Source organism: Aedes aegypti, chromosome 2, assembly GCF_002204515.2.
Source record: "Aedes aegypti strain LVP_AGWG chromosome 2, AaegL5.0 Primary Assembly, whole genome shotgun sequence".
Classification (NCBI taxonomy): Eukaryota; Metazoa; Arthropoda; class Insecta; order Diptera; family Culicidae; genus Aedes; species Aedes aegypti.
In genome coordinates, this window is record NC_035108.1 from 155,781,535 (window position 1) to 155,802,326 (window position 20,792).

Sequence of the window (20,792 nt, forward strand, 5' to 3'; positions counted from 1 at the left end):
TCTCCTAAAACTTTTCATAAATTTGCTTGTTATTTCTCTGGAGACATGCCTGGAAAGAAAAACGGGGAAAATGGCTGAAAAAATCTTTGAAGACTACATTGGAAAATATTTGAAAGAATAACTGCAGGAATTTCTAAAGGAATCTTAGGATGAATATCTGGATTCATTCCTGAATGATACATTTATCTCCTAATCCCTGTTAGGGTTCGTTTCGTTTGCTGGATTCCTGCTTGGTCTTTTTCAAATTATATTTAAAGAGGTTTGACCTACAAAGTCAATCGCCTGTAATTATGGCATTGTGATTAATTTTTTGGCAAGTATTGTATGTCAGCCTCATTAAGGTTTTCTTTCAAATATTAAAATATTTATTATTTGGAATCCGAAACCGTCTGCTTATTTTTTTCAAAATTAAAAAAAAAAACCTCTAGTTCTACTGTTGTTATGAACTATATTATCACTTCAACTGTAATGCATAATGTTGTTTATATTATTTATTTCCTCTTATATAGATAACTCCGACGGAAGTTCCGGCATATTGGATCAGACCCTCTTAAAATATAAAAGACGATTTGTTCCACAAAGTCAGTGATATTAATTATGGACGACAAATTAAACGGTTCAACGATTCAATTTCGGAAGGACCTACACGGGCTGATTTTCTCAAGCTACTTCAAGAGTTGAAACAAGAGGGATCAAATGCTGCTGTCCTGCGAAAGTTTTGTGACCATCATGGGTTTATGTGTAATCAATGCGAAGAAAATCATGTACCTGATAACATATTCTTAAATCAGAACATCCTCATTCAAGGAATATTTAAACCACATTACGAGGGTGCAAGCTTGGAGGAATTGAGGGAAATCGGAAGGAGAATAGTATTCAGCATCAGCCCATCGGAAATTGAATCTGTTGAGAAATTAACACGTGACCAAAGTTTCAACCCGTTCTGGCATTATGTACGAATCGGTCGAGTGACTGCGTCTATCATGAAAGAGGTTGTAAATGCTTCTATCGAATCTCCTCCTCCAAAACTTTCCTTATTAAAAAAAATATGTCATCCGTACTTGTGCAACTTCGACACGCCTGCGCTTTCCTACGGTCGCAGCAATGAGACTAAAGGAAAAGAATAAAATGTATACAAGGATCATATTAATGTAGAATTCCTAGAATGTGGCATATTCCTGAACAGCGAAAAACCGTTTGTAGCAGCATCGCCAGACATGATTGTAACATGTGACTGCTGCGGAAGAATAACTGTTGAAATCAAGTGTCCGTTTAGGCTAAGAAAAAGTGATTTAAATAAGCAGCTTTCCTTAATGGAACTAGCTGGTACAAGAGACCCGTTTATAAAAGTAGAAGGTGATGCATTCGTACTAGTTAGATCGCATAGTTACTACTATCAGTTACAAACGCAAATATTTGTAACAAATTCTGATTTCGGTTTGTTTGTTGTGTGGAGTAGAAACGAGCAAGTTCACATCATTGTACAAAAGGATGTTTCAGTTTGGTTGCGATGTATGTTAAAATGTGAACAATATTTTCGTAGAATCATTTGTCCAGAGCTTCTTGGAAACTACTACTCCAATTCCATTTCATTGTTACATTGGAGAACGCGTTAACTTGTCCATCTTGACTCAAGCATGTAATAAAACACAATTTATTTCAATAAATAATTCATTTTATTGAAAGGTCCTCTTATAACAAACTTACAACTATACAAGCATTTTAATCAGGAATAATACTAGGATTAAAATTATATAACATAGCACAAACCCTGGCAATTAAATCTATTACGTTACGGCCGTTTTCGAATCGAGAGAGTGATGTTACACTCACTACTTGAGACATAACTAAATAATTGGCCTTCAAAACACCAATGCACCTTTCCACGTGGATGCGCACGCTCGTTATTTGTCTGTCCCTTTCGATGTCTGATGGATGAAACTGCGTTTTATCTCTTAAAAAAGTTGGAATATTGAGTGAAGCTCCTTTGCCTTGAACCAAGTCTTTGATATCAAATCCTTTATCAGCTAACACTACGTCTCCTGCTTCCAAAATATCTAGAAACCCACAATCTTTCACAATCATTTTGTCAGAGCATCTGCCTCCATATCCGGGAGAAATAAAACAAATATTCCCATCCGGACAAACAGCGATGAGAAATTTTGTGGTTTCAGATTTTTTATAATTGCTGTAGTGTGAGGCTGCTGCTTTCAGATCTTCGGGTGTCTCCGAACGGATCTCAAAGCAGTCAATGACAAAAATTCTCTTATCTCCAAACTTCTCCTTGACCCTTTTCGGAGTGTGTTTTAAAAGAATGTCTTTAGATGGCACCTCTATGGCGTAACTGAGACATGTGTCCATTATTTGCAGCGTACGGTGAAAATATTTTGAAATAGTATTCAAGCACACGTTATAGTCATATGCAAGAGTTTGGAACTGAGGGTTTAACCGTAGTTTTGTCAGTGTCATAACAAACATTTGTTCTATGGAGAAGTTACAGAACGGTGAATCTAAATGTGGTTTGAGATATTCATACAGTTTCTTTACAGTAGAAACATTTGAAATGCCAGTATAATACAGGCATTTCTCATTGGTTACTGAGATGAATTCAAACCCACGTTCACAAAAATAAGCCTTGTTCTCAATGATATTGATCTTTGTCTGAAGCCGTTGTAGTTCGCGCCTATACTGATCTATCATCTTATTCGATGTGCTTGGGTCGCAAGAGGCTTCCGTCATTGTAGAAACATTCTTCATCTTGGGCTTGTCATCCTTATAATCGTACAACATTAAGGGAGTTACATTTGGACGCGAAAATGATTTTACTTTAACATCATTCTGTGGCTCACCACGCTCTGGTGATCTTGAGCATGTATCCTCTTTCCGGTTGCACTCACGGGAGGACTCAATGATGTTTGTTGGCGCAGTCGATTCTTGGGACAAAGGCAACTTCGATGAATTTTCGCTCCGTGAATCTTCAATCTCGGAATTTTTCCTGGAATCTAACAATTTCGTGTTAGTTCTAAATATACATGTTAATAGCTTTTTTTAATTGATCTTAAATTAAACAGAAATTATGGCTAGCGAAGTGAAGTTCAGTAGTGAGTAGAGTATGTCTCTTCAAGAAGTGGTATGTGACAAAATGTTTCTTGGTGTCCATAGAAGATAGCTAGAATAATTTTGCCGAAAAGTGGTCAGGATTTTGAGTAATCAAGATGGAGTTTTTGCAAAAATAAATAAGTAATATTCACCGTCAATGTAAATGCTTGAGGGTCAAAAGATTTTTATATTCATTTTCAGACATATCCTACACAAGCTCTTAAAAAATTCTTTTGTGGATTTCTCGATCAAAACTAAAGGAATTTTTCCAATGTCATTTCCAGATGGATAGACATTTTCTCTATGGATTTCTCCTGTAATTCTTACAGGTATCCTTACAAAAACTTCTTTGACGATTTAACGGTTGAAGGAATTCTTTCAGAATCCTTCAGGAGAATAAAGCTACTATCACAGGGCTGGTAGCAGTGAGACAGCAAAATAATAGTGACTTTTTGTTGCAAATAGTAACTTTTCAGTGACCAGGTCGAAAAAAGTGACCAAGTCACTAAAAAGTGACTCACTACCAGCCCTGCTATCAGTAATTCCCACAAGGATTATTATAAAAAAAATCCCAAGATTTTTTGCAGGGACTTTTCGAATAATTATTATTGTGATTTCTTTAATTGTTAGTCCAGGAAAATTTTATAATTAAAAATATCAAAAATACCTTTAAAAAATTCTTCAGGAGAGAGCCCACACAGCTTTGTTCCAGGCTTTATGGTAAGGTTTTTTTTTCTACAAAATATTCCTCAAGAATTAGTAGCTGATTTTTGCATGAATTGAAATTTGTTTGCAAGAAGAATTACTGGAAAAAATGACCTAGAAATACCTTGATGAACATCTGGAAAAATCTCTAGAGTTTTCTAGATTTTTTTGGAGATATCAATGATCCCCGGATTGATAGAAAAAATCTAGGATGATTTTTTTTTTGAGATTTTATTTATGAAATCTCTGAAACAAAAAACCGTGGAGGAATTGCTGGAGTAATTTCTGGAGATAACATGAGAGAAATTACTGCTTTAATTCTTGAAGGATCCTGAACAAAAAACATTGAGAAATCAGTAAAAGAATTGATGGATGAAAACATGAAGGAAACTAGAAAAAAATCCTGATCTGATGTTGTATGACATCCTGGAGAAAATCATGAAAAAATTCGAGAGAGTAAAGCTACAGCGTGGTAAGTGGGTAAATGGGGTATCATGTGGATTTTAGTGAATATTTAAACTTATCTTCCAAAACTTAGCGTAAACTTTTAAGGCCATTCATAAACTTACGACAGGAGGAATATACATGCAATTATGCAATCATTATTGCATAATAGAGCAAAAGATTATAAAGCTGTCAACATACACTGCGTAGTGTAGGTAAAGGCGTGTAGTTTCAATATTTTCGGTGTAAAAAAAGCGGCGTATATATTTTTAATACCGCGTATAAGTTTAAACTGATAAACCCAATTTTAAAATTTATTCGATGTGAATTTTAAAATAGCTAAACTAAAACTTAATCAGTTTTAAACCACATGGGACAAATGAAATATGTCTTATTATAAATGGAATTTGTGTTTTTTCTTCAAGTAACCATCAGTAAGCAAGTTTTGCAATTATCACAAATTAACAGAACGTACTGAATATTCAAAAAACAATTTATAATTTACATACATTATGATATTTCTGTATCTACTTCGAACAGTGCATTCAAAGGAAGACTTGGATGGGGAAGTTTCAATCTAAGGAAATTCAGGGAAACATTGTGGAATGCATGTGCAAAGCTAACTGCAAATATAAAAAATGGGGGTTTGGCTTAGCCACTCAATAAATACTTAATCAACGGATTTCGTTCCAAAAAGTTATTGCTCTCGTGGATTTTTCCTATTTCACATCCAACTTCATCAAGAAAAAAAAAAATACTAAACAAATTTCAAAACAGAAACGTAAACGCTGTCTCATGGTAAAAGAAATAAATTTTGAAGATGTAATTATCATGTTGTCGATTTATTCGAACAATAATGACCTAACAAAAGAAAATTGAATCAGCAAGAATTAAAATTTTATCGTTTCAATTTCATCATTTTGTTTGTGTTAATTTGTCATTTAAAATGACATTATTTTTACATGCTGCATTAGTGGGGCAAGTGAAACTGGAAGATACGTTTTTCAAAATATTTTCGTTATTATTTCCTGGAGTTTCGCATAAAAATCAAATAAGGGGTAGCGCTTAGATTTAGTTTTAGACATTCTTAAATATTTACCCAACTTTATTCTTTTTGAATTTAAGTATTTTGGATGTCGAGAACCTTAACTTTACGATTTTCCATACCCACTTGCCCCAAGGTACCTTATGCAGATTAATGTTTTTCTCTAAGTAAAAATGCTGAAGTTAGAGTGGTTAAATATTTGGCGCAAATTGCATATCATTCGGCGCGAATTTGATGCCAACAATGGATTCTATAACATTCCCCCGAAAACCGTTCCCTAGAATCTCATTTCCCAGAATGTACCATTCCCCTGAATTTCATTCCCCAGAACAAACCATTCCCCAGAAAACCAATCCCCAGAATGAACCATTCCCAAGAACACTATAAACCTATTTCAAAGTTTAAAAAAAAAATCTAGTTTAAAATATGTATTTGAACCCCCATACCCCCAAAAGTCGTTTTCAAATACAACAAAGCCTTTCTTAGTAGGTATTATGTTATGCATCTCCGAGCTGATTAGCTATATTATTGAAATTCAACAATAAATAAGTATTCATTACTTTTCTGCACATTTAAATGATACACCCTTCTTTACGTCAAATCTAAAAAATGTACAAATGACTTGTTTAATTCTGCATAACATATTGTGTACTTTCGATCTTGTCATATTGACGGCCATATTGGCTTTATACCAACTCATTTTATGTCGAATAGGTTTATGTCATATAGGCTCTTCATCGATATATTTTGCCTATATCATTTATGAGAATTTACTTTTTTTTTAATTTTATTAACGACCCTTTAATTTAATAAAGAATCATTCGGTCAAATTCATTAACTTAAATTATAATTTACTGAAAGAAGGGTGTATCATTATAATATGCAAAATAATCATGAGTAAAAGAAAAATAAAAAAGTATAAACATGCAGCTTTCTGGGGAATGGTACATTCCGGGGAATGGAATTCTGGGGAATTGTACATTCTGGGAAATAGAATTCTGGGGAACGGAATTCTGGGGAATGTTTTAGAACCGAAAAATGTTTCATACTTCCCGTAGCAACCCTGCTTTTACTGAATAGTTCTATGGAAATTTTCATAAAAAAGGATAGAATCCAAGCTTGGTTATGAAGGTACCTCAATTGATTTCGCAATAGAATTCGTTCCAAAAGGGTCAATTAGCAAAAGCAAATAAAAAAGATCTTGACTCAAAATTCCATTGATATTGGTTTAAGTTCATCATAATGATGCTTTTATTCAGCTACTCTCGCTAAAAAACCGTTTGGGGGATGATGTAAAATGTAGAATGAATAGTTACAGCCACGGTGCTCCCCTGACCGTTATTATCAGGAAAAATCTTAAATCTGTGGTCACCAACTGTTTTCTATAGCTATGCTGGTCGTCTGGGCAAAATTTCAAAAAAAAAATGAAACATTAAAACTAATATTTTTTAAGCGATTTCACCTGGTGCTAAACTTTTCAAACGAGAGGTAATTAAAAAAAAAGTCTAATTTTGTGATAAAAAATAGGGGATATTTGTAGTTTTCTGCCAAAATTTCATGTCGATGGCTCATAGGGAAACAAAATTACAGCATGTCAAGGTTGAGCATTTTGTATGAGAATTGGCTGTATTCTATGTTATGTTATTTTAAACTTTCATCTTCGCTATTGGGCAACTAATAGTAAGCAATTTCAAAAAGTTGAGTAGATCAAGAACAATTTGTACAATGGTCACATTATAATGGGTCGCCTAGTCACGATTATTAGTCACTTTCTTCCACATGCAATTCAAATGGAAATGACTTTTAATAGTGGGTGACCCATAATAGTTGACCACTGTACCGTTTAACTAAATTGTTCACGTGGGGTATTTGGATATCAAACTAAATATTAATTAGAACTTTACCTCTGTTTGATCGCTCTGGTGAACAGCTACTCGAATAAGAATAATATGCTTTCGGTACAGGAGTAATACTGACATTCCTTCCGCTCTTACGGGAGGACACTGTTGAACTGGATGATGGTGAACGAGATGATTTGGTTTCACTAGCAGGGGACAAACTGGCGTCACTTCCACTTCTACGGGACGCTATCGAAGCGATTGATGGGGAACGGGACGTGGTATTATTATGAAGAAGCACAAGTTCAGAGCTTCTTCCTGGACCCCGATTAGCGTTCCTTACAGGACTTGAACTGGCGCTCCTTTTCGTTCCCCGGGAAGAGACTGTTGATGCGATTGATGTTGACGAAGATGGTGACGCACGGGATAATATTCGGGAGGATTTGCCACTCTGTGACGATGAGGACGAGCTCGATTTCAATGAGTCTGTGGAATCTAAAAACATACTTTATGATTGTGTATAAATATAAAATAATAATAATACATTACCGCTTCGAGTGATACTGCATGTTTCCGGAACATCGATAGTTTTCTGATTCACCGGTGATGATCGTGGCGAGAATCTAGACGGCCTCAGCAAACATAGTGATGGCACCCAATCTGCATCATGCGTATCCGTGAGTCGCGCTGGTTTTCCTGCGCAAACATAATATTAATAACGCACGAACTAATTATTTTATCTTCACTTACCGCTTCGGAAATGCTGGCTGCAAATTCGTTTGCCATTAGGAGAAAACTTGTCTCCGTAACCGAGAGCACTTACCCAGGCTTCGCATCTTTCTTCAGCTAACTTTTTCAAACATTTTCCGACTGTGGGAAAACGGAAGAATCGAATACCGGGAGATTTAACAGTGGATTTGCACTTCCACACACAGCACTTCCACGGCATTTTAATTATTTATAGGAATATCGCTCCGAGAATTCTAGAAATCGTCTAAGTACAAAACGTAAACAACAGGACCACTACCTGTCAAAATGAAGGCGTGACGTCACAGTGCAGTGGAGTATAGCTATCATTCCATGCTGAGCAGAAGTGAGATTGTAGTGGTAGTGAACATCGAAAAAGTTCACTACTACAATCACACTTCATGCTGGGATGACAGCTGGGATATGCACAAGCAGCATAAAATCCATCTAACAGCCCATACATAATTTTGTCTAACGTTAGGCTAACGTTAGTCTAAATTTAGTCTAACTGATCGTTTCGAACTTGCAGCATATCTAACAAAACTGTGTCAGATCTGTCTAATTTTAGACTAAATTTAGCCTAACGTTAGAAAAAAATTTAGGCTAACAATCTAACGAATTAGACTAAATTTAGACTATAGTTAGCCTAACCTGCCGTACTGGGTGGCTTTATACTTCACTAAGGCCTCAAGTGTCCGTAATATGAATCACATTTGATTTGTTTCGCTTCTCCGTGTTATGAAAATTGTGGTGCGACAGGGCTACCCCTCTTTTGTAACGGAGTAACGCTCTCAATAAGAAGTTGTCAAAGAAATTGTAAACAAAAATATTTATTTTGATTTTTGTGCCGTTGCTAAATTTTCGTAATTCCAATTGAAGTTTTACTAAATTTTAGGTGGTAAAACGGCTAAACAAGCATCGAATTACGAAAATCTCCCAGTCCATCAGAATGTTTAGCCAAAGGTGCGTACGATTGAACACCAGATCAGTGGTATACTTGATAATGTCATTGATCCTCACGCACATCAGAATCACCCAGACTTGTAAGTATAATTAGGAAATATGAAACTACCTACGTTGAATTTGCTTAACATTTCAGCCGTTAACTCCAATAACCCAGAAGTGATTGTAAGTTCCAAATTTGTATCATATTGATCTTCATATTAAATATAATAAGAGAACCATTTGCAGCCTACGAAGCTGGAGAAAACCAACACCGATAATGACCGAAATGCTCTGACCATCAATTCCTGGGTAAGTTGAATTCTCAGGGCTGGTAGCGAGTCACTTTTTTGTTAAGTTGGTCACTATGTGCAACAACGAGTCATTTTTTTTGAGTAAAATGATCACTACAGTCAATATGCTGACAATGGAAAAAATATAATCTGGAATAGCTTTTCAAATCAAAGGATCAAGAAAAGAAAACATTCTTGTTGAAAATTGTATAGACATTTCTCATTGATTTCTGGGATAAATTTGTAGCTGGAATTTTTTCAAATTTCCAAAACGGTCTTTTGGCTGATTCAAAGCTGAACTAGGATAAATTAAGACCGAAAAACAGAACGAATTGTATTTAAGGCTATGTGATCTTTAGAGCATTCTTCAGCGGAATGTTAAAGAATTTTCAGAAGAGAAATTTCAAGAAATCCCGTCAGAATTCAACCAGAAGTTTTCTTGGAATTCCAACCAAAAATATTCTAAAAATTTGTTAATAAATTTCAAAACTAACAAAAAAAAGATCTTGATTCATGAAGTGGAATCATTTTATGCGTTATTACTCTTCCAATTGACAAATTTTTTTAAATGTTTATTTTCTTTAGAAAATGTGTATTAGTTTGCTTCAAAAATATTTACATTTTACAACTATTCCCTATACCCTACCTCAACCTTTCCTTTCCTTTCCGATGGTGTTCATGTGGTCTGCATAGAGTATACACGGCCATTACCCATCCCTTTCCCCGGCTTTGGGCTGACTTGCGCTCTCATTGCCCCACCAAACGGTACAAAATGAAAATGAAAATGAAACTGATTCAAATCATCATCATACTAATTATGTAAAATTTGAACTAATGAATCAAATGTTGCCCCTTTATAATCATAATAGCACATTAATTTATTTGCCAATGTTGCGAACTAATCTTAGGCGATATTTTAGCTCCCTAAGGAATAATACATGGTGTAGAATCAAGCAATCATGTAGTCTACAAATGATTGACAAATTAAATAAAAATAATTTGAATTGTACGCAACCTGATACTTACTTCCATTTCAGAATAAAATCCTATCGGATACAAGCCACTGCCCAAACGAGACACTATGCAGCGATTTGCCGAACTCGTGCCTAAACTGCCAGTACAACCCGCAGTGCATTTACGGAGCGGAAATCAACGTAACTTGCAGTCCAAAACCGACCGTAAGCTGTGTTCCCGATGGGTCTGGCGGAACCGAAATGAGGCGCAAAACCATTTGCCGGTATTGCTACCAAACAGAACGGTGGGAGCAACTTTGCGAACAGAAAGGTGGCTGCAACTCGATCGATTCCCAGTACAAAACCAACTGCACCGTAAATGGGGAGATCCTGTGTATGGGTCACCGGACTTTCATGAAGAAGGTTCCGTGCAATTGGACGCAGGGTTACCGCTGGTCGACGACGTTGATTTTGAGCATCACGCTGGGTGGATTCGGAGTTGACCGGTTCTTTCTGGGGCATTGGCAGGAAGGCATCGGCAAGTTGTTCAGTTTTGGCGGTTTGGGCGTTTGGACGCTGATCGATGTGCTGCTGATTTCGTTGCACTATCTGGGGCCAGCCGATGGGTCCTTGTACATCTAAAGGTAAGTTGGAAATACTCGATTTGATTCATGTGATAAATAGGATAGACTGTTAAAAATACTCTGACGAGAATGAATTACGCTTATTTGTTGAGAAATCCATACATACACTCCCATGCATAAGTTTGGGTTCACCCCCTAAAAACATGCAAAAGTGTTCAGTCCATATCTCTGTGATTACACGTCCAATTGAAACTTTCTAAGCCGCATTTGAAAGGAAAAGAGTTATTCTTACTTCGTATGTATTTTTCCAAAAACATTCTTTGAACTTTGTATACTAAATTCTTACTTAAAGTTGTGACATTTTTCAAAAAACGCTAAACTGAACTGAAAAATGGCACAGATATTGACAAAAATGATGTGCGTGCGGCCCAGGTGAACCCAAACTTTTGCACGATGACTTGACTGACTGTTTCATTGATTTTGAATACTTTCCAGATTTTTCCGTAAAAATTTCGTGGGGTCTCTTCAAAGAATATAAGATTACGATTCTAATGACACTTTGATTTGAAATTTTGATCGATGCAATGCTGAGGAAATTAGATATGAATTTCCAGTGCGTTTTTTTGAAAAATGTTACAACTTTAAGTAAGAATTTAGTATACAAAGTTCAAAGAATGTTTTTGGAAAAATACATATAAAGTAAGAATAACTCTTTGCCTTTCAAATGCGGCTTAGAGAGTTTCAATTGATCGTGTAATCACAGAGATATGGACAGAACACTTTTGTATGTTTTTAGGGGGTGAACCCAAACTTATGCACGGGAGTGTATATGGGGAATACCCACAAAGGTTTTGAAGAGATTGACAAATCTCACGTTTAACATAATAAATCATGCGATGACAGCGGTCACAACACATATTCAAGCAACAATTTCAAAATTGTGTTAGCGGATAAACAGATGGGAAAGATGGATTTAAAAGATTGGGATTTATTTCAAAAATGAATAAAAATGTTAAAAATCACATGTGATTCCTCACATGGCTCTAAGGATATAACAAATTTCATATCACACTATTCAAAATTGTGTTATACTAAACGACCTTTAAGGTCGTATTTATTTATTTTACTAAAGTGGTAACTTTGCTTCGTAGTGGTAGTGAAATTCATGAATTTAGGATTATTATTTTTCACTCACACTGATATAGTTAGTTCCATCTCCTCTCGTGGTAGTGCGCTGCTAACAGTGACTCTCAATTTATGGTAAAGCTTCCAGTCTTCTTGTTATAGTGGTTTTCCTTATATGACGATTTAATCGCTCACTCCCTCTCTATAATGATCTGGTCTCCGTGGTTTGAACAATGAACGAAAGTCCCTTTTCATCGCTTTAGCACCGAAGAAGTTGTAGCCTTCGCTGACGTTCCTGTTTACAATGAATCGAACTAAAAAGTATTCAACTTAGCTCAAGGATTTCCATTGCGGACTTGAGTTAAACACTTTTTTTTGTTACTTTTCATCAAATTATTCATAGTTATAGGAATAAAATCACAATTTTATAAGCGCGCGGATTATGGAACCGATGCTAATATGCCTTACGTAACCAGATCACCTATTCTCCTTATTCTTCCTTCTGGCCAACCGACACCCTTTGGCATCAGTTGTAGTTTTACGTCAGCCTATTACTGGTACTAGGCCTAAACACAGATTCTGTTGGAAGAAATTTTTGCTGTTGGAAGATATTTTATTTGTACATTGTCGAGACTCATATGGGGCAATATGGGCCGTCTAAGGAAAACGTCATGAAATGTATAGAAAATCAGCAAAAAATATGGTTTAAATGCAAGTGACTTGTACTATGAAATGTTATCTTCCATGTTACGTCGATAATTAATGTTATCATCTACTTGCAAATTATTTCATTCAGGAACTTTTTGGAAAAGCATGTTTTTCTACGTGGTCACCAACCATATGGGGCATTATGAGCCACCATACGGGGCAGTATGAACCATCTCATTCAATCGAATGATTTTTATTTAAAACAGTATAGAGAAGAGTTAGTAGTTAAGAGTACATTATTGGAAAAGAAATTGTATTAGCTTTGCTTGAAATTATTGGTTCTAGCGGCTTATTTTTTAAAGATACATAATACATAGTAAACAGACCATGTTGTACTAGTACTAAATTGCGATACTTGGTTCAATGTATTTTCTAGCAAAGTGTTCCACTTGTAATGGTGCATAAAGACGACTATGCAGTAAAAAAAATGATCTGCTATATTTAGGCAATGCATTTTTATGTTCACAACATCGTTTGTTTTGCTTAAATCTAGGTGGCTCATTTTGCCCCGCCCCTTCATCTAGAAAATAATATATCGTTTCTCAAAAATTTTGTTTACGAACCAGGCTTTGCAGAATTCGCTCTCATTTGAGTATGTAGCACGATCAAAGCAAGCAAAGAAAAACATCTCATCTGTTGCGGTTCACGATCGTCATCTTATCGCAAGGTGTAACAAGTCTGATAAATGGAAGCAGCGAGCGAGAGCCCCAAAGAGAGAGCGATGATAAAACCCATTTTACTTGCTTGTTTACCGTTGGGGATAGGTATTTTTCTTTACTGGCACGATAAACAATCCACGAACTTCCAATAGCAATAGTGTCCCCCAGGCTTGGAGCATTTTTAGAGGGGTTTTATCATACACTACTATCCCAGCAATCTGATCAAAGTTGTAGCAGTATACGATAAACAGTCTCTCATAATGTGCAGCATGTTATGATAGTTACAGAGAGCGATACGTGAGCGATTCTCTCAATTTTCTCAGGATTCAATCCCTGTTACGAACAAATCTAATTTCGCTCACGAACTGTTCATTATGATCAGAAGTTTCAATCTAGAGTGTTCAAACGAATATTCTTACAGTTTTCATTGTGGTGGCTATTTGAGGCATCCTTTAGTAGATCATAATGACACTAGACATTAAAACACTGTGTAGTTTTCGAGTCATGGCCCTCTATTAACATTTTTGGCTCTGCAATGGATAAATGCCGCCTGAGCGTATAGAATAATAAGTTATTATTAATAAAATTTTGTAATGTTGTTTTGAGAAGATAAAGAGGTTTTGTGTCTTTTTGAAAACGATTTCAAAAGGAAATCACCCAACGGGGTTTTTTCCATCTCTCAAAATATTAGTTTTAAAATAAATAAAAAAAGGCCCAGGAAGGCCTCCACACAGCATGGACCGTACATAGGATGATCAGAGTATTTTGGACAGACCGTTACGCGTATATAATTTGGCCATTTACGACAAAATCAAATGGAAGTGGCCAAATTATATACGCGTAACAGTCTGTCCAAAATACTTTGATCACCCTACTTTCAGAATCGGTTACTGCTTTACGACACAAACCAGTGACTGATGTCGTGAATGACTGGAGTCAAGCTGAAGTTAGCTCATCACAAAACGGAGGTTGTGCTGGTCAGCACTTGTAGTTGCTCTTGCGGTTCAGCAGTTCGAGATCAACGTCGGAGGACACACAATCTCACCGAAAAGCTTTCTAAAGCACCTTGCAGTAATGGTCGACGACAGGCTAAACTTCAGTTTCAGGCAGTTAATAATAGCTAGGATTAGGCCCAACATTGGAGGTCCAAGAAACAGTACGAGACGTCGTCTGACGACCGTATCATCGTCCATATTGTGATACGGAGCCCCGGCTTGGGCTGCAGCATTGAGAACCAAACGCAATCGAGAGACACTGGCCAGTACGTTTCGGCTCATGACTATACGAGAGGCGAGTGTCTACCGCACTATATCGTCGGATGCAGTATGCGTTATCGCCGTAATGATACCAATCTGCATCACTCTGGATGAAGACATAGCATGCCACCAGCAAAGGAACACAAGGAATGTGAGAAATACCTTCAGATTGGATACAATGGCTAACGGCAGCAGGAGTGGAATAGCTCGGAGAAAAGAAGGTGGACCCACAGGCTCATTCCTAACGTATCTGTGTGGACGACCAAAAAACATGGAGAAGTTAACTTCTTCTTGCCCCTGTTTTTGTCAGACTTTGGGAAATATCTGCACAGATTCGGTTATTTTCGACTGCCCTCGATTGAGGGATATATGAAGCGAGATGATATCTGAAACCGCAAGCGTCCTAAATCCGGAACACATCATGGAATGTGGTGAACAGAGGGATAACGCAGATTATGTCGTTGCTGCAAAGGAAATAGCGTGTAGACCAGAGAGCTCCGGGCCGCGATCGGAGTAGGATAGATTCCGTCGGTGACTCGATCGAGTATAGCGGGCGTAACGTATCGATAATAAGTTGTCTGGGCACCTGCAAACCGGCACTGGGACCCTGGCACTTGGACGACCAACATCGAGTCGGAGTAGGCTGAGTCAACCGCCGGGGTTTAGCTGAGTTATTCGCGAAACAGTACCGGCAAAAGGTCGTCGGGGTGCCTGTGAACCAGAAGCTTTGCTCTACCGGAATCGCAGGACCGATCTCGTTTCGAAAAGCAGCAGCGGAGAACGAGTGTGCGTATATATTTATTTATTTATTATATTACACCAACAGACAACAATTGTCCCAATGATGACCTAACCTAAACATAATTTGTTAACAAAAATTATAACACATACGGATATCACTAATCGTCATTTAAACTGGAAAATAGTGCATAGAAATTACGACGAACAGTTTAACGAGATAAATTAAAATCAAACACAGAAGCGGCCCTATTGAACTTCCGTTGCATGCTTGCGTTGAAAAGGTAGTCTTAATAACGAATTATTTCGAAGGGATCTAGGACGAACGTTTAAGTTCACCGCCCCTAGAACATCAGTACAGTCTATCCGGTCTTGTAGAGTATCGGCTACAAATAGAGCTCTCAAAACGTTCCTTCGCACTTGAAGTGTATCGAGATGTATTAATGGACATCGACATTCATAGCTCTGTAGATGTAATGGATCACGCCAAGGAAGTCTACGAAGAGCGAATCGTAAAAAGCGACGTTGTACTGATTCGATTCTCTCTATTCTATTCTGATAGTAGGGATGTCATACAACCGAGTATTCGAGATTGAATCGAACTAGCGAACAGTACAAAGATTTAACATTTAACATTTTAACGATTTGGTCAATGATCACGATCGATACACTTCTAAACTTTTTTGTGTACGAAATATCGCAAGAAGGGAGGGGTTCTGAAAATCTGAAAAAATGACCACGTGGTTCAGGGACAGCCACAAACAGGAAATACATGGCAAATGTGCAGGTAATTATCTGAAAGAATTCTATCATAATGAGTTTGAGCTTCCCTGCCCATAAAGGCACAACTATCCCATATGGAATTAGTAGGCATTGAGAAAATAGTGCTCAAAAATTGAAGTTTGTATTCTCATACAAATGCTCATACAGTCAACCCTCCATGAGTCGATATTGAAGGGACCATCGACTCATGGAAATATCGAGTCATGGAACAGCAATGCTATGGAAAGCTGTTTGAGGGGACCATCATAGTAACCATGAAATTTGATTTTTAGTATGGTTCCATGAGTCGATATCGAGTAATGGAACATCGACTCATGGAGGTTTAACTGTAATTTTCGTGTATATTGGACACATGCCATACTCATTTGGCTCTTTCCCACAGATTACTTATTTTGCTAATCTTGGTCAGAAAAAAAATATAAACTAGAACATATTTCCAGTTTTGCAGTTGCTATTGGGCTTTGTAATTCATATAGAGACTGTTATGCCTTTATTGTTCCAATATGGGACCACACTAACCTCATATTTCTCCACAACATTTTCAAACAAAGTGTGTTAATTTTTATATGCGTAGTAAATTGTACATTAAAACATGAATGTTGCGATAGAACAAGGTGTTGGTTCGAAAATCAATATTGGACAGTTATGCGGAATTCTCAGATGTATAGAGTAAGGTGGGGCAAAAGTTCGACCTTAGTGGAATAATCAAGGTTTTCAGGAAAACAATAGCAGTTGAAACAAAACAAATACCATACAGTGAACCTTCAACATATTGGCTATAATTTTGCTGAACAAACTTGTGTCAAAATATTTACCCATTTTTAGTTATAACAGTTTCAAAATTGATTGTCTTATTCGAACTTTTGCCCCACCGGTGGGGCAAGAGTTCGAATCTAGTGTGGGGCAAAAGTTCGCTGGTTAAAACACAAAATATCGATCCTTTTATGACAGGCATATATTACACCAGCGTAAACTAAAGAAAAATACACACTAAATTTTCATCAAAAAATTGACCAAAACCGGGTTGATTGCAATATACTCATAAATAACAGTTTTTCGCAAAACTAAGTGGAAATGTAAAACTTTGGTGACAGTTTTCACACGATCAGACAAATTTAACTAAATTTGAAGATAATATGTGGATTTTAGGCAATTTGCAAATTTGTCCGTGATTGGGTCGAACTTTTGCCCCGCTGATTCGAACTTGTGCCCCACTATGGGCCAAAACTTGTTTTCAAGCATTTATGCAAAAACTAATACACCTCAAAGCAACCTTATGATAGGCCTAGAAACGCCCTTACATAAAATATTGAAAAAGATTTTATCTTCGATTGGTTCCTTGCAACGAAAGTTTGACCAAAAATTACAACATTTAGAGTAAGGTGGGGCAAAAGTTCGACCTTAGTGATATAATCAAAGTTTGCAGGAAAATAATAGCAGATGAAACAAAACAAATACCATACAGCGAACCTTCAACATATTGGCTATAACTTTGCTGAACAAACTTGTGTGAAAATATTTACTCATTTTTAGTTATCACAGTTTCAAAACTGATTGTCTTAAACGAACTTTTGCCCCACCGGTGGGGCAAAAGTTCGAATCTATTGTGGGGCAAAAGTTCGTTGGCTAAAACACAAAATATCAATACTTTTATGCCAGGCATACTTTATACCAGCCGTAAACTTATGTTTGCCGAAAAATACACACTAAATTTTCATCAAAAAATGCCCAAAACAGGGTTAATTGTAATACACCCAAAAAATAGCAATTTTTCGCCAAACTAAGTGAAAATGTAAAATTTTTGTGACATTTTTCGCACGATCAGGCAAATTTCGCTAAATTTGTAGATAATATGTAGATTTAAGGAAGTTTGAAAAGTTTTCCGTGGGTTTATACATGGGTCGAACTTTTGCCCCGCAGATTCGAACTTTTGCCCCGCTATGGGCCAAAAATTAAGTCCAACTATTTATGGAAAAACTAATACACGTCAAAGCATCCTTATGATAGGCCTAGAAACGCCCTTACATAAAATATTGAAAAATATTTTATCTTCATTTGGTTCCATGCATCGAAAGTTTGACCAAATATTACAATATTTACGTCGAAAAACAACAAATAGCCATAACTTTTCCAAATCTTAATCGATTTTTATGATATTTGGAGTGAAGGTCTCTTACTTAAATAGCATTCGAACCACCATGACATTTCTAAGTTTTGATTTGATTTGAGCTAGAAATCTTAAAAAGAAACTCTTGCCCCACTCGAACTTTTGCCCCACTTTACTCTACGTGGAAAAACAAAAAAATAGCCATAACTTTTCCAAATCTCAATCGATTTTTATGATATTTGGATTGAAAGTCTCTACTTGAATAGCATTCAAACCACCATGACATTTATAAGATTTGTTTTGAATTGAGCTAGAAATTTAAAAAAGAAACTCTTACCCCACTCGAACTTTTGCCCCACTTTTCTCTACTATAAAAAGACACTACATCGTCTTCAATTGTTGAACAGGCTGATTGATGATCAACATAAGTCAATGATCATAGGTACAAATACAAAAAATATTTTTTAACGATAGAATTTCCCGGATTAGAGTGTGGATCGAACCGCACGCTTCTGGAATAATCTATAATTGTATCAATTGCGCAATGTTTGAAGAAATATAAATTTGCTGATGTTCACTTGGAAAGATTCCTGAGAAAAATTCATTGAGGAATCGCAACAAATCTATGGAGCAATCCTTGAAGTAAGTCATGAAGGAATCATGGACGTAGCCATAGTGGAAGAGTGGTACATGAAAGATTCCTACCGATATTATTTGACTTTTTCTAGCATATCGCCAGTAATTACTTGTATATACCGTTAGAAATAACTCATTATATTTTTGAAGGATTCTACCAGAAATAATTTCCTATAAATTCTTCCAATGTTTCCTTTAAGATTTTCTTTCAAATACCAACAAGAATTACTTGAAGAATTCATCTACGGATTATTCATGATAATCATTCACAAATGCATTGAACAAGTATGTCATGCACAAGTTCCGAGTTTATTTTCGGGATTTTGTAAATTTGGTAAGATTACAGTAAGAATATAAAGCTTTAAATTATCCCTGAATACATTTCAGGATTAATATTTTCTTTGGAGATTCAGTAGGTGCTGTCCATAAACCACGCGATCATATAGGCTGGAGGAAGGTATGGTGTTTCCCCAAAGATCATTGGGAAAATTTTTTGAAATTTGTGTACCGTCAAGCTACCATTCACCGTGCATTTAAGAAAAATCTGCGTTTCAAAAAATTACACCGATGTTCCAAATAATTTAAAGCAAACTAGAATACCACCACAGAACAGATAGCCATCTTAGAACAAAAAGCCATTTTCGGCTAGAATACGAGGAAATACGAAGAAGAGTAGGCGAATAAAACATTGTTTGCCTAATCGGAATTTAGAGTGCAGGATATTGACGTTAATTTCGTCTAAAATGGTTTCTTTGGCTCGTATAATTTGTTTGACGTTACATAAACATTATTGATCTGCCATCACAGTAAGCCTTGAACCTAAATCGGAACATTTGTCAACAAAGGCCCGAAACTTTAAGCATTACAAACATAAACAGTTTTCCCCTGATAATTGGCTTTCACATCCTTTTGGATTGGGAAAGTGTAGAAACATGGTATGGCAACTGGTTACATGCTCTATGTGGGACCGGAGTTTTTGACATGAACCAACAACTACCAACCTTCTTCAGCCCCTTGGGGCACGGTGCATGAATTTGTTATCGAAAAAAAAACGTTAAATTCAATCATGTGCACCTTTTTCTTCCATCGTGTAATGCTCAAGCATAACCCATTCAAGCATGACCAATCATCAAACAAAATTTCTTTCGAATTAAAGCCAATTCTGATGGAAATCTATGAACGCATTTCAAATTTCATGTGTAGTGCAATGAAACACGCAGCGGCTCTTCCATCACGATCGCATCAACACTTTCCTGAAGGATGTGGTTGACATTATTCATTCATTCCTATGAGTTGAGTTTTCTTTATGGACCAATGCACGAGTTCACTAATTTGACGTTTGAGCGGTGCCGAATTCATTCACATAAATAAATAGGCACCGCTAAAATGTCAAATAGTGAACCCGTGCACAGATCCATTGTTTTCCACCAAGGTTTGCTATGATGTAAGTAAATCAGAAAAAATAGCTGACAGTCTGTTGTGCAAGTTTTTAGACGAGTGCAAGGTTGATTAATTTGTCGTGGTGTTATGTTATTTTATTTCATTGATATAAATGAATACAATTTTAGTTTTGCACCGGAACCATTAATTTGAAATGCATGAAAAAGATTTTTCTCCAAATCCTCAGACTCAGCGCCTGTCATGGCACGTTATATAGCGCATCAGATTTGCTATCCAGAGGAAATTGATGGCTGACTTTTGATTCATAGCCAGTGAGGAAAAACGATTACCTAATTCTGGTATTCTACCAGAGAGCGTTCTCCAAAATTAAAAAAAAATATAGCACATTTATTAGTTCTTGTTTCTGTAGTTTATTAAAAGGAATTTATACTAATCGTTGGTAATTTATCTCCAAGCATTTCTTAAAAAATGCGGGTCGAAGTGCGGAATTATATCGAACCGATTAGGCGTCTTAAGCTAAGTATGCTGTTTCGCTCAAGAAAAGTAAAGAAATTCCCTGACTGAATGGGTCAAGAAATTTCCTACAGGGAGCCCCCTTTGAAATGACATTTCTTTTCTCAATTGCGTACTGGGATCAAAAATGTGATTTTCTTGACCATTTCTGGGGAAGAAATTTTCCACGCATCGAAATAGGCGATTCCTTTTCTTGTCAGTTGGAAAGCAGCCTTT

At 36.5% G+C, this 20,792-nt stretch overlaps 2 protein-coding genes across 3 annotated transcripts; one reads left to right on the plus strand and one right to left on the minus strand.

The window, feature by feature from the left end:
* Positions 1–1,657: 1,657 nt before the first annotated feature.
* Positions 1,658–8,536, minus strand: LOC110676141. Of its 2 annotated transcripts, none has more exons than XM_021842881.1 (4): positions 7,882–8,536; positions 7,681–7,827; positions 7,198–7,617; positions 1,658–3,002 (listed from the first exon to the last, which is right to left on the minus strand). In XM_021842881.1, exons 1-4 carry the CDS (start codon positions 8,078–8,080, stop codon positions 1,723–1,725), a joined length of 2,046 nt encoding a protein of 681 aa, XP_021698573.1. In that variant the 5' UTR covers positions 8,081–8,536; the 3' UTR covers positions 1,658–1,722. The 2 variants fall into 2 exon arrangements, with proteins under 2 accessions (XP_021698573.1, XP_021698572.1); XM_021842880.1 differs by having other exon boundaries at positions 7,198–7,626.
* Positions 8,537–8,675: 139 nt separating this feature from the next.
* LOC5577968 (TM2 domain-containing protein almondex) lies at positions 8,676–10,774 on the plus strand. The gene is made up of 4 exons (XM_001663581.2): positions 8,676–8,921; positions 8,978–9,006; positions 9,070–9,132; positions 10,151–10,774. Exons 1-4 carry the CDS (start codon positions 8,828–8,830, stop codon positions 10,706–10,708), a joined length of 744 nt encoding a protein of 247 aa, XP_001663631.1. The 5' UTR covers positions 8,676–8,827; the 3' UTR covers positions 10,709–10,774.
* The last annotated feature ends 10,018 nt before the right edge of the window (positions 10,775–20,792 follow it).